Genomic DNA, 15,463 nt, shown 5'->3' with positions numbered 1-15,463 from the left:
GGTGACATTGGGTAATAAAATTGCACATGTTTTAAGTGTACAATTCTATAATGCACGATCTCTATATTGTATTGTGTGTTCACCACCCAAAGTCAAGTCTCCTTCCATCACCATTCATTCCCCCCATTCCCTTCTCTTGCTCCCCTCACTCCCCTTTCTCTCTGGTAATTACCATGCTGTTGTCTGTGTCTCTGAGTGCTTCTTTTCTTGTTCAATCCCTTCACCCTATTCACCCAGACTCCCAACTCTACCACACCCCTGAAAGTTCTCAGTCTGTTCTCTATCTATGAGTCTGTTTCTATTATTTTTGTTCATTCATTTTCTTCATTAGATTCCACATATTAGTGAAGTCATATGGTATTTGCCTTTCTCTGACTAGATTATTTTACTTAGCATAATGTTGTCCAGGTCCATCCATGCTGTCACAAAGGGTAAGATTTTCTTTTCTAAGACCAAGCAGTATTCCACTGAAAATATACCACAGCTTTTTTATTCACTCATCTACTGATGGACATTTGGGCTGCTTCCATATCTTGACTATTGTAATTAACGCTGCAATGAACACTGGAGGGCATGTATTCTTTTGAATCAGTGTTTCAGATTTCTGTGGGTATATTCCCAGAAGTGGGATTGCTGGCTCACAAGGCAATTCCATTTTTAATTTTTTGAGGAAGTTTTGTACTTTTCCACAGGGGCTGCACCAGTCTGCATCCCCATCAACAACGCAAGAGGGTTCCCCTTTCTCCACATCCTCACCAGCACTTGTTTGTTGATTCATTGATGATAGCCATTCTGACTGGTGTTAGATGGTATCTCGTTGTGCTTTTAATTTGCATCTCTCTGATGATTAATGACATGGAGCATCCTTTCATATGTTTATTCACCATCTGTATGTCACCCTAGGTTATTTTTATTGATTCTAGAGAGAGGAGGTGGAGCAGAGGGAGGGAGATGAAGGGTATGAGAGAGAGATAGGAGAGAGAAAGAGAAACATTGATTTAAGAGAGAAATATCCATGGGCTGCCTCCTGTACATGCCCTGGCCTGGGATCAAACCCACAACCTAGGTATGTGCCCTGATGGGAATCAAACCTGCAGCCTTTTGGTGTAGGGGGTGATGCTCCAACCATCTGAGCCACTTGCCAGGGCAGCCCTTGCTCATTTTTTAATTGTATTGTTTGGGGGTTTTGGTGTTGAGTTGTGGAAGTTCTTTATAAATTTTAGATGTCAATCCCTTATCAGATATGTTATTGTCAAATATGTTCTCCCATTGGGTGGGTTGTCTTTTCATTTTGTTGATGGTTTCCTTTGCTGTGCAAAAACTTTGTAGCTTGATGGAGTCCCATTGGGTTATTTTTTTTTGTTTCTCTTGACCAAGGCAACATACTAGAAATAATTTTGCTATGAGAAATCTCTGATTTTTTTTCTTCCCATGTTTTCCACTAGGATTTTTATGGTTTTGAGTCTAGCATTTAAGTCTTTAATCCATTTGGAGTTTATTCTTGTATATGGCATAAGAAAGTGGTCTAGTTTAATTTTTGTGTGTATTTCTCCAATATTCCCAGCACCATTTATTGAGTGGATTGTCATCACCCCACTGTATGTTGCCTTCATACATTTTTCACCTGTTTTAATTGTTTCCTGTGAAACGAATCTGCAGAACTCCTCATGTCACCATTAGTTCTGGAGACTTGAAGTCCAGATTCAATTTTCTACGCTTAGAACCTAACCTGCCTGACATTACCCTTTGTACTGATCTCTGAGATTCACTTTCTATACTCATTTTCCTATGAGCCAGTTCTGGATTAATGGGCCACTGGACACATATTTATATGAATATCCTTGTTATCCACTCACCCTCATGGGCATATTTGCACCCTTGTATCTAGACTTCTATTATCAGATATCTAGTTTTAATTTTTGAACTTTTGTCTAGTATATAATTTAACAACTTAGAGTGAACTTGACTCCCCTTTTCCTAATATCTTTTCCATTGCTTATTTTTTTTCCTTTCCATGTTTTGAACCTGTTTACCATCTTAGATTCCAGAGCCATCTGCTTCTTAATGTGTTTCTTAGCCCCTCATTTTTTGACTCTGGAAATTCTCTTTTCGCTATCTACCTTGCTTGTATTCTTCCTCCATACTTAATTTTGAATATGTTGTGGTCAAGTATGGCTTAGAGGCAGTTTATGTGGTTTAAGTATCCATTAGGAGACCAGATTTTGTAGAATGCTAATGATAGAGAAATTTTGAACAAGGGGGAAAATACTACTTTAAGATTTTATTTATTTATTTTTAGAGAAAGGGGAAGGGAGGGAGAAAGAAAAGAAGAGAAACATCAATGTGTGGTTGCCTCTTTCTTGCCCCCCACTGGGGACCTGGCCCACAACCCAGGCATGTGCCCTGACTGGGAATTGAACCACCGACTCTTTGCTTCACTCAATCCCTTGAGCTACACCAACTAGGCCCCAAAAATCCTACTTTATACCAAATGCTTTCCCCAGATTATCTCATTTTGGTTATAATGCTACTCCTCCAACCTTCATTCATCCAACTTTTTAAAGGTAAACTGCAACATTGTTAGGAAATCTTCAAGGGCTATTTAAGAAGTCGTAATGAAGAGGATGTATTTGAGTTAATATTTTCTGAATCCAGATCTCAGGATCACTTGGGATGATTTTATGCTGGTACTTGTCTAATTTCTATAGATATATTTTAATTTAAAAACTTACTCTGTTCACAAATTAAAACTCTTAGTGATTTCTGAAGGTATTGCAAGTGGAAGTACATGTTTTTCTGCTTATGTGTTAAAATGCCGTTCACTTTTGAAGTATAAAGAATTACAAATTAATGCCCTGGTTGATGTGGTTCAGTGGGCTGAGTGCCAGCCTATGAACTGAAAGGTCATCAATTTGGTTCCCAGTCAGGGCACATGCCTGGGTTGCAGGCCAGGTCTCCAGTTGGGGGCCTTGTGAGAGACAACCAATATCTCTCACATACTGATGTTTCTCTCCCTCTCTTTTTTCCTCCCTTCCCCTCTCTGTGAAAGTAAGTAAATAAAATCTTTTAAAAAAAGAATTACAAATGAAATAAGCAGACACTCCCAAGAGAGGCGGTGACATCCCATATACATCGCTGCCCTTCTTCTCATTCACAGAAGTTACTACTGATTTCACCCACATGTGTAGGGAGGAAAATCGAAATCTTCAACCCAACGTTCTTTCTATATGACATACATATAAAATGCCTCTTTGAACTCTGGCTGTAGCTGGTATTTGTGGAGCCTGTCACTGTCTGTATTTTTGCATTCAACTGGTGGTCAGCTAAAAGCCTTGGCTCAAAAAGTTTCCAAATTCCATATGGTGGCATTCCAAGCTGCTCTCTGCTGCCATTTTCCCAAGCAGCCCACAATTATGTTATGGTTTTTGAAGCTACACTTCAGTGTGTACTTGAGAGCATTTCTTATGCCACCCCTGCTTATGGTTAAGCCATAAAGTTCGCCATACCCAACATATTTTGTATCCGCCTGTCCTTGCCATCTCTACACATGTCATCAATGACATAGACCAGCTGACTTACAAAGTTTCAGAAGTGGTGGTCCTGTTTTGCCATTTCACATTAAGCATGACTCCAACTCTAATGATAAAATAGCCCTATGAGGTAGATGTGGCCAGTGTGGTGGGTGTGAATTTCTAAGTCATGCAAAAGCTGGGCACAGCTTGCTTTGTCCATTCATGAGAATCAATTCAGTAAGCTTCTATTTTTCTAGTTCTGTTCTGGATGTTAGGAATAGAATCCAATCCAGGAAACAACCAGAGCAGAAGTCCATTTCCCGCCTTGTTTATTTTTAGTGAGAGGGAAAGGGATGAAGAAAGAGAGGGAGAGAAACATCAATGTGTGGTTGCCTCTTGCATGCCCCCTACTGGGGACCTGGCCCACAACTCAGGCTTGCACCCTGACTGGGAATCAAGCTGCGCAGGCTGGCACTCAATCCACTGTGCTACACCAGCCAGGGCAATCATTGTAATCTTAAAGACTGAGTCTAGTTCAGTGCCCTCTATATGGTAACTACTCAGCGTTTGTTCTGCAGATATCAACACTGTGAATGGCCTTCTCCAGATCTTTTTTTGAAATCAGAGCAGGTTGACTTGAGTTTTCTTATAAGATTGGAAGTATGTTCAATGCCAGCTTCTATATCCATTTTGTATCCATGACATATCCATGGAAGTAGTCTGGGCAGGCAATCCTGCTTTGCTAATTAGTACTGAGATGGGATAATCACTTTTTGCTATGGTGGAATCACATGGAAAATTTTTTCAATATCTCCGAGTAGAAATGCTTTCATTTTATTTGAAGGTGCCAGCTGATTACTGATGGGTGGTGTTATGATGGCTGTTGCTGCAATAAGAAAAATAGATTTATTAAAGAACATTGAAAGAGGTGTCTTTCTTTAAAAATCGGTGATTTGCCCATTTTAGAAAGTCTGGTAGGTAGGTACCCGCCATCTCTTGAGACACATGAAGTACCAATTTGTATAAACAGACTAACTCTAGGAATGACAGAATCAAGATAAAAAGCACGGTCTATATGAGAACCCTATTGTACCAGTAGCAAAAGGGGACTCCTTAGCCTTTTCAGTCTCCAGATAATGCACAGGTTGAACAATAAAGCAGTTTCTCAATATGTGGTTTAAGGATGACCTGCATAAGAATCCTGTACTTGGTGAGTTGAAAAGTCAGATTCTGGGGTCCCACCCCAGTCTACTCAATCTAAATTTGGACAGGGGAAGACCCAGGACTCCACACGTTTTTTAAAAAACATTTATTTATTTGTTTATTTATTCAACTTTAGAGGGAGAGAAAAGGGGGAGGAAGAAAGGGAGAGAAACATCAACATCAACGTGTGGTTGCATCTCCTGTGCCCCCAACCAGGGACTTGGCCAGCAACCCAGGCATGTGCCCTGACTGGGAATTGAACCAGCAACCCTTTGGTTTACAGGCTAGCACTCAAGTCCACTGAACCACACCAGCCAGGGCAGGGATTCCACATTTTAACACTCCTTCCTAGTGATCCTGATGCTTGCTAATGTTGGAGAGCCTTGACCTATAGTCTCTCATTCTTAAGATCCCTTTGATTTGATTACCACCGGTAGTGTAATGAATCCTTAGTCTACCTGTCAATGGCTGATCCTGAGAAATGAAGTCCAATTACAGTCAAATGAAATCCTGCCTTTAAAGAATGGGTTACTGATAGTCCTATTATTCTTTCAACACATAAATACTTACCAGGGGCTTACTATGTGCCAGGCCTAGAGGTAGGCACTAGGTATACAAAAATGGATAAAATGTATTTTATATGATCAAATAGATTAAATGAATTAAACTTATTATATATTATGGTAAAAAGAGAAAAATCCCTAATAATTTTGTGGGTTTAGAAATTAATTAGGAAAAATGTTTGTAACAATATGTGGAGAGTCACTGGTACTATGGGACACATCCCTCCTGGCTCACTGTTAACAAATTGTTTCCAGCTGAGATGCCTGTAATCTGCAGGTGCTGTTTACCATGTAATTTTACCATAGGAAACAAGGGTGTAATCAGTTAATAAAGTGTAAAGAATTAGATTTTTTTTCTCCCTTGAGCAACATGCTATGCTGTGGCCAACATTCCTGATGCCTCCTCCCTTGAGCAACAGGGAAGCCATATTTGGAGAGAAAGTTGTTTCAGTCGTATTCTGCAACTTGCCTCTGAATGCCATGCTAGTGAATGCAAAACTCAAGCTAGACTTTTTGTGTGAGTGTCCACTGATTTTTGTCCTTACTGTTACACTACACAAAGGTTAGTTTTCCTTCCTTCTCCCTCCTTCATCTAATTTTGACTCAAATAAGGGCACTGTGAACAAGGATCTGCTTTCAGTTTCAGCAGTGTTTTGTGTTGTTTTTCTTCCAGTTTTTATTGAGAAAATAGAAACTATATTCAAAGCATTTTCATACATGGGCCCCTTCCAATAAACACTTGATTTATGAGTGTCCCATACTCATCAATAGCCTCTCTTAAGGGACTTTAAGTTACTCTTCCTACCCATGGAAACTGGTCTTGTTTCTGCTGTCTGCAGGAGTCTGTGTTTCCCTCAGCCCCACCCCCTGCTCCTCCTCCCCCCACTCCCCTGAACTTGAATTCTCATAAGCTTACATCAGACCCTTTGGAACAATTAATATGTAAGCATGGTCTCCTACTGCACCATCAGGATACAAGAAGGCTCTGAAGACCCTGCCAGAATTCCCATGGGAGGTGAGCCCATGAGGGAACACTAAGACTGTATAGGAAATTTGGAATTATAGTTGTGTTGTGGGGTGGGGGGTGGTCTTCATTTGGACTTCAAAATTCTTTTCCCCTAGAAATGGTGTTATCCTATAATAACATGCCCATAGATAATTCAGTTACCTGACAAATTCACTCTACCTCACAGCCAGGACCTGAGCAATAAACAAATGCTCTCTAAGCTGCCAGACAATGTGCATCTTATTTATTGGAAAAGCCATTCCAAAACTCATTGACTGCCTTTTTATCCTTTTTGCACATTTTTCTAGTTAGTCTTCATGAAATGGCAAGCCTATAACATTATAAATAGCAAATTTGAAGAAACTTGGTAAGATGTTACAGGTAGGTAAAGTGAAATCTGATAGTTGACAGTAAGGTAAGAGACCAAAAAAAATTAAAAGAAGCTTAATATTTCAAAAAGAAACCACAATGAAACAGTAGTTTACATCCTCAATAATATTGACAATATCAGTGTAATGAAAATGCAGAGTACTGGGACCCTCATTCGTTGCTGATGGGAGTATTAAATGGTCCAGTCACTCTGGAAAACAGTTTGGCAGTTCCTCACATCAAATCCTTACTATATAACCAGGAGGTTCCACCCCTTGGTGTTTATCCAAAAAAAATTAAAACATATGTCCCCAAGGAGACTTGTACATGAGTTCACATATCAGTTCCTTTCATAATAGCCCCAAACTGGAAATAACCAGAATGTTCTTCAATGGGTGAATTCACTGAAAAGTTACAGTCTATCTCTCCACTAAAATATAACTTGGCAATAAAAAAGAATGAGCTACTGATACCCACAACAAGATAGATGAGTCTCACAGAGATTATGTTGAATGAAAGTAACACACAAAAATCATACAATTATATTGTATGATTCCATTTATGTTACATTCTAAAATAGGATAAGCTAAGCTACGATGATAGAAATTAGGATAGTGGTTGCCTGGGGTGAGGGTCACACTGAAGAATGGAAGATGCACAAGAAAAAATTCTCAGGTGAAGGAAGTGTGCTATGTCTTGATTTGGGTGGTAGTTATAAAAGTATATACATTTTTCACAACTCTTCATATTCTATGCTTACAATGGGTGCATTTTATTGAATGGAGATTACAACATAAATTTTCACAAAGCACAAAACTGAACAAAGGGGAACAATATTTCAGAGGATATATTCCCCTGTGCAGGATAAAGTCACCATTTCTTAACATGATCTCCCATCTAGATCAGCCCTTAGAATGTCTAATCCTAACCCTAACCCTCACACTAACATACCTCCTCCAACCCATTACCTCTTCTAAATTAATTGTATTTCCACAAGCTGGGAATCTCTCTTTCCTCTGAATTTATATACACATTTCTCATTGTATGTAGAATTCCTTTTTAGTTTCTCATTAGTCACTAAATCAACAATATCCTTTAGGATTCCCAGAGGTAGTGCCTCTGAGAAGCCTCGTTTTACTTTCAGTCTGCGATAGATGCTTTTCCATTTAATCCTCGAGAACCTGCTGTTTCTCTCTAGCAAAGCATGTATTGCTCTTTAATGGAGTTATAATTGTTGTGAGAAACCTCAAAACCATACTGGACTGGGACCATTTAATGTACAAATAGCCTCCTATATACTCAGTAAGCCATGAGTTAAAATCATATTCCAAATCAATTTCTATCCAAAATCAGTGTAGTAAGTTTCAGCCCTCTCCATTATCAAGAAAATTTCTGTCCAGCATCACTTGCCCTTTTGGAGTTGCAAATGACTGAGATTTCATTGTAAATACAGTTTGGGTTTGTAGTAGTAGTAGTAGTAGTAGTAGTAGTAGTAGTAGTAGTAGTAGTAAAATAGCTTATTTTTGTATGGGTGACGTAATTTTCTATGGGCTTTATTTGGAAACCTAGTCAGACTTTATTATGTTGATTTTATGGGAAAATGCATTTTACATTCCAATCAAGTGACTCAAAAATACTGCTCACTTGAACCATGTGAAATTGCTGACACTCAACCTTTTCTGACATACAAAAAATGAGTTTCATTTGGTTCAACCTAAATTTTTTAAAATTAATCTCATGACAAGTTGTAGATTACCTAAACATTCATTTCTTAACTTTGTATTTCACACATGCATATATTCTGCAAGATGCTAATCTTGTACTTTAAGGCTGTTGGGTGTGATTCTTCTATGTAAACAGTAAATCATAGGGTTTTGAAGAAAATTTGTATAGAATTTTTGTTTCAATTAATGAGAGATACAACAGACATGAGATTCTGAAACTGTTTATTTTTGCACATTTATACTAGGATGAAAATGCAGATTTATTTCTCCTTTTTTAACCCCTAAGCTATCTAACCAGTCTGTTTGGAAGATTGATTTTGATAATAGTAATAACTAACATTTATTGAGTAGATATTATATGCTGGATACTGTGCTAACCCTTTAACTACTTTATGAGCAAAGTACTCCTTATTATCCCTATTTATAGAAGACAAAATTAAAGCTGAAGTAACTTGCCCAAGATCACACAGCCGTAAATGGCAAAGTCAGGTTAGAATCACTGTCATTTCTACTCTTGTTTCCACTATTTACTGCAAGCATATTTTTTAACAACAAAGAGGCACTCGTGCTGAAAGAGTATGAATCATTTTGGGTACTACATATTTAAGTGATAGTTATCATTAGTGGATCCAGGCCCATTCACATATGAAACAGACTGTACTATTAGGAGACATCATCATAAGAAAGTAGACTCACGCAGGGTTGTTTGACCTTTTGGCATCTCTGCGCCACACTAGAAGAAGAAGAGGTATCTTGGGCCATACATTAAATATCATTGCAACACACAATCACAACTAAATCTCATAATTTTTAAAGACTTTATTTAATTTTGAGAGAGAGAGAGAGGGGAAGGGAGGGAGAGAAATATTGTTTGAGGAATGCATCATGCCTCCAACTGGGTACCTGGTCCACAACCCAGGCATGTGCCCTGACTGGGAATTGAACCAGCAACCCTTTGTTTTCCAGGCTGGCACTCAATCAACTGAGCCACACCAGCCAGGGCAAAATTTCATAAAGTTTTAAGTAAATTTATGATTTTGTATTGGGCTGAGTTCACAGCCATGTTGGGTCACATGCTGACTACAAGTTGGACACCCCAGTAGAGGATCAAGTACCAAAATGAGTCTTATTGACCCAAGTGCTGTAGTTCTATGAGTCGAGAGCAAAGAATAAGTGTGCTTTTTTCATGTTTAACTACCAGAAGAACATTGACATTAATAGCATCTTCCGGTCATAACTGAATGCACAGACTTGTGGAACAACTGAAAAGTTTAGTATAAAAAGGAATGTGGGAAAATCATGGATATATGATAATGATGTCCAAAAGGGAGTTGTGAACTGAAGTCTAATTCTGGGCAGTTCTCAGATGTATGGGGCAGACATTAGATATCCATGACTGTCCTCTCTGAATCCCAGAACTATATGGAGGAATGGGACTTGAAGGATTGGGCATTAGATATTCAAAACAGAAGAGAGGAGATTCACAGCTTACCCAAATTTCATGACTGGAATAATAATGGTAACAAAAGTAAAAGGATTTGTATGGGAACAGGGAAGATGGGCCCAGGGTTTAGACATACTGATTTTAAGGCAAAAGTAGACTGTCTACAGAAAACTAGTTTTGTCATTTTTCTGTATCTCATCTGTGGTTGACCAGGGTCAAGCTTTTATTCATCTACTTTTTATTTTTACAGATGGCCCTTTTGAATTTTTTCTTCCCTGAAGAAAAGTCATACTCCGAAGCAGAAAGTAGGCGTGTTCGCCGCAATAAAAGAAGCAAAAGCAGTGAAGGAGCGGACGGTAAGTCTCCTTGAGTGATGCTTTATCGTAGGTCATTTAATGAGAATACCTTCTGAGAACTAACTTCTTGATTGTGTTCCACCATCTCATATATTATCCACAGACCCAAGGTCACAGCAGAAGGCTTTTCCACACTAGCCTACCCATCAGTCATTTGACATAAAATGGATGGCACAGAATTCTCTCTCCTTCTTCAGCCCTTTCTCAGTATATCTGAGAGCCATGGTAGCATTTGTATTTCTCAAGATCACTCTGCAAAAGGACCTCATCTTTCCTGGGGATATGATATATCTATTAAGGCCACCAAGAAGATTCAGTACTATTCTTGGAATTGACATAGTATTGTGCCATGCTGGCGCTTGCATGATATCTTAATTCTAATGATAATCATGTCAGTGTTGGTATCTGATACCATGCTTAAATATGAACTTGACCTTCTAGAACTCACAACTTCCTTGAGGGCATGAATTTCTCTTGGCATAAACCCAGAATCTAGAGTAGTATTTGGCAAATTGTTGTTTTTTAAAACATTTTATTTAGTTATGTTCTGATAGAGAGGAAGGAAAGGAGAAAGAGAGGGAGAGGAACATTAATGTGTGGTTGTCTCTCCCATGCCCCCTACTGGGGACCTGGCCTGCAACCCAGGCATGTGCCCTGACTCAGAATCAAACCAGTGACCCTTTATTTGTAGTCCCACACTCAACCCACTGAGCGTACCACGCCAACCCCCTGGTGTACCAGCCAGGGCTGTTGGTGTTTATTGCGTAAGTTAATGATGTTTGTTCCTTCTTTGGCTAGGTTATGATGTACCTTGAAAACAGTCCCTATTCAGAGTAAAATAGACTTAACTAGTAATGTATTTTGTAGGGCCTAACAAAATGCTGAGTGAACTCCTGGGCCAGGTCTTTGAATTGCTGTATTCCAGTGTTACTGTATCAGTTTACAGGACAGTGCTTCTTTGGCACAGCCATTAGAAGAGGACATGGCTCTGGGCTGCTGTAGCACCATCTGGATTCAGATACAGCATGCACTAGCCACCTCTGCCAAAGATATATGTCTGGGGTTTACAAAGCCCTCGGCCTTTATAAAGATGAAAATGAGTTATTAAAGCTGACCTGTGTTAATGTGATTAAGGGCCCATGATGGCAGCACTTCCAAGAGGCATATGCTAGTAAAGAAATGGGGCCAGGACTTTGTCATTAAAGGCCAGAAGAAGAGAACTGGATGGAGTCTGACAAAGAGCTCAGAACAAGGATGCTGTGATTAAAAAGAGAAAGGGTCAGAGAAATGAGTTAGGTAGGGTGTTTCAGTCAATGGAGATGGGAGCAGCTTGAGCCCTTGAATGGAGAACTGGTCTAATGGGGCCACTGGCTAGAACAGACACTTTGCATACAATGGATAACCAAGTTTCAGCCTAGGAGATGGGGTCCCTGAAGTAAAAGCACCTGTTATTTGCATACTGCTTGCAACCAGTTTCCAGGAAGTGTTTGGAAGGCAATGTGGAAACTGAGAACTGGGAGTCATGGTCCCTTTCCTCTCCCTATTACCTCACCCTTTGATGGATGTAGATCTTGCCACCTTTGACCCTCTCCCTGAGGCTGCTCCCAGTACCAAGAAATCTTTCATATGCCCTGGCTGGTGTAGCTCAGTGGATTGAGCACGGGCCTGTGAACCAGAGGATCACAGTTCGATTCCCAGTCAGGGCACATGCCTGGGTTGCAGGCCAGTTCCCAGCAGGGGGCACACAAGGGGCAACCATACATGATATTTCTCTCCCTCTCTCCTTCCCTTCCCCTCTAAAGATAAATAAATAAAATCTTAAAAAAAAGAAATCTTTCATATTCCCTAATTGCTAAGTAGGGAGAGCAGAGAGATGATAAGAGCAATATAGCCTTAAATAGTTGGCAGAGACTTCCCTTCCTTCCCATGTAAAAAGTCTAGTAGTTTCTAAAGTTTCCTCTTCCCTTGGACTCCCAACTTTTCCCTTCCAGTTCCCTAAACCACTTTATCTTGAAGTGGCTACCACCATCTTTGCTACTGATCTTTCATGCAGTATTTATTCTGGTTTGGTATAAAACAGTATGTCTCTGGTGAAGTTCAAAGCTTCTGGCACTAGATTTCAGCACTTCTTTTCTAATTTCTTCACAATCTGATGGTGTAGTCACTCAACTCTACTCAATCTGTGCCAGTCACAGATGTTTTTTGTCGAACTGGGAGGAATCCAAGAGCCACTTAGAGAGTTAGAAGTATGGAATGTCTGTGAGTCCTGGCATTTGATTACATTTCCAGCTGCCCACCTGGTATCCTATCCAATCATTTCTTTCTTTTTGTTTAAATATTATTGATAGAATTTATTTTTTATTGAAGATATATTTTATTTATTTTTATAAAGAGGGGAAGGACGTGAGAAACAGGGAAAGAAACATCAGTGCATGGTTGCCTCTCACACACCCCAACTGGAGACCTGGCCTGCAATCCAGGCATGTGCCTTGACTGAGATGGAACCAGCAACCCTTTGATGCGCAGGCCAGAACTCAATCCTCAGAGCCACACCAGCCAGGGCTCAACTATTTCTTTAGATGTGGATTCTCCAATGAGTTAAAGGGTGACGAGCTAATCCAAGTCTACTTTACTTTTGAACCATTTCTGTTACTCTGCTGAGTGAGTGTATGCTCTATTTATTTGATGCACTTATCAAATATTTACTGAGGAAATACTTTTATAATACTAGAATGGAAATGCTGTAAGGACATTGGCATGTGTCTGTTGTGTTTACTTTTATCTCCCCAATGCCTTGAAAAGGACCTGACACATGGAAAACTCTCAATAAATATTTCTTATTACCTTCAAAGAGCTTAAGTTCCAGTATAAAGAGGCAGGCGATGAGAAAAATTGGCTGTAAGTGTTGTGGAGAGAAAGATAGCAGGGCAAGAGGGAGAGAAAATAGTGGCGTATGTGATAATATGGTCACAGAAGGTCCCTGAAATCAGGGACCAATTGAGAGGAAACCAGAATGAAATGAAGGTGTGAGCCATACAAATATTTGGGGGCACGTGGGCATTGGAGGAGATAAGAAACAATAAATATAAATGTTCTGAAGCAGAAAAATGCTTGGCATATTCTAGAAAGATCAGTATTTCTGGAAGCAGAGTGAACAAGGAAGAGAAGGAAGGAGATGATATGAGAGAGCAAAGTTCAATCTAGAAGCATGTAGGGCAGGGTATGGACTCCAACTCTTATACCATCTGAGAGGAGCAACCATTGGAAGATTTTGAGCAGAGCAGTGACCCAATTTGACTTATGTCTTTAACTGAATCCCTCTGGCTGCAGTATTCAAAATAGCTGCAGGGAGAAGGACAAAAGCAGGAAGACCTGTTCGGGGAGTGTATGAAAAATTTAGGCAAGAGCCCTGGTTGGTGTGGTTCAGTGTATTGAGTGCACACCTGTGAACTAAAGGGTCTCTGGTTCGAATCCCAGTCAGGGCACATGCCTGGGTTGTGAGCCAAGTCCCCAGTAGGGGGCATGTGTGATGCAACCACACATTGATGTTTCTCTCATTTTATTTCTCCTTCCTTTCCCCTTTCTCTAAAAATAAATAAATAAAGTTGAAACAAGACATGATGCTGCATTAGACCAGGATGGAGCCATAGGGATGATAAGTGGTCAGATTCAGGAGAGATTTTCAAGGAATAGCTGACAGGATTTTTGGTTTCATTAGATAAGAGTTATGAATGACAGAGAAGAGCCAAGGAAAACCCCCAAGTTTGGGACATAAGGGCATTGCCATTTCTGAGGTGGAACAAACAAGTAAAGGGATGTAGAGAAGGAATGAAGAACTCAGGCATGCCAAGTTTGAGGGGCCAGTTAGACAAACATGTGTGTATGTTAAAGAGGCAGTCAGATGTGTAAGTCCACACTGCTTATCATTATGTCTGAAGACAATGAGTTGATTCTGTTTTCCAAAAGTAAAGAACTTTTCATTGAAGAAGTGAGTCCATTTATAAACCATGTGAACAGAGGAATAGGTAGGACAGGAAATAGAAATCATAGTGGAGTAAATTAAAGCCAAAAAGAAAAACAGTCCTGTGTTGATTCTAAATGTACGAGTTATTTGATAATATACTGTAACAGAAATGTAGTTAACATGCTCAGAATTGCTTCATAAGCATCAAAGAAAAAGACATTTACCTTGAACATTTAAGAATATGACAGAGATTCTAGGAAGAAAACATCCTTCTAAGGTCAAAAATGGACATAATTTTAAAAAGAGAGCAGAAAAAATCTGTTCTGGCTCCTTGTATAATTTTTTTGATCCTTTACTATCCTTTAACTTCACTTCAGTTCTGATTTTTTTTGGTTATATAACAAAACCTTCTCGGCACACCGGAAGAAGTGTAAAGATGAGTAAGTTCCTCAGAGAATCTAAATGAAGGGGCACATATGTTTATAGGCAACAGGTAAAAATGAAGCACAGGCAACAGTACATAGAAGCAATCAAATGTTTATTACATGAATGAACAAACAAATGTGGGGTGGGATTCTAGATTTTTTTTTATGTAGAAATAGATAATAATTTTGATGACCTTCACTAATCCATGTGGGAAACAATTTTTTTTGCAAAATGGTTCACTCACCCTGAGGAAATGCAAGGGATGTTGTAGTGATCCTTAGGAGCATGAATATTTCTTTCAAAGGGAAGGAAAGAAACATCCATGGATTGCCTCTCGCACACCCCCATCATGGGACCTGGCCTGCAACCCAAGCATATGCCTCAACTGGAAATGGAACCATCAACCTTTTAGATCACATGCTGGTGCTCAAACAATTGAACCACACCAGCCAGGGCTATATCCAATCTTTCTGACTCACTGTTCAAGAAAGGATTTCTTCATTTGGATTGCCCTATAAATGAAGGCATTGACTAGAAAGCTGGCATCCCAAACACAGGGGTAGTTCCCCTCCAGTATTTTGGTACTTTATAACTTTCAACTCTTAAAAAATAAATGAAGTGTTTTTCTTTACTATATCTTTGCCTTAAATTCACTGTTCCTGTTTTGAGTTGTCCAAAAGTCTTGAATACAGGTTTTAAGCTCATTTTTGCCAATTATATGCTAATTATATCATTCTGCAAGGAACGCATGATCCCTCCATTGTAAGTACTGTGAGTCACAATAGTTCCAGAAATCTCTGCCAGAATTTCCTGCTGAGGCCCATCCTTGTGATATGTCTCTGAAGTAATAATAGCTCTAGGTAGCTTCCATGGTCATCTCTTACAGGGTACTCCAG

The 15,463-nt window shown here is 39.5% G+C and overlaps 1 protein-coding gene across 4 annotated transcripts in view; it reads left to right on the top strand.

Annotated features, from left to right (window-relative positions):
* The window catches only part of EDA (ectodysplasin A), a 371,738-nt gene that overhangs the window by 274,961 nt on the left and 81,314 nt on the right, over window positions 1-15,463 (top strand). For all 4 annotated transcript variants that reach the window (XM_053656664.1, XM_053656663.1, XM_037133124.2 and 1 more), the window contains exon 2: window positions 10,072-10,177. In XM_053656664.1, the coding sequence (XP_053512639.1) occupies window positions 10,072-10,177 (106 nt within the window). The remainder of the gene's footprint in view (window positions 1-10,071; window positions 10,178-15,463) is intronic.

The sequence above is a fragment of the Artibeus jamaicensis genome, unplaced genomic scaffold (assembly GCF_021234435.1).
Source record: "Artibeus jamaicensis isolate MK-2021 breed Jamaican fruit bat unplaced genomic scaffold, CSHL_Jam_final scaffold_2375, whole genome shotgun sequence".
In the NCBI taxonomy this organism is placed as follows: Eukaryota; Metazoa; Chordata; class Mammalia; order Chiroptera; family Phyllostomidae; genus Artibeus; species Artibeus jamaicensis.
This window is presented reverse-complemented; position numbering and strand designations above follow the sequence as displayed.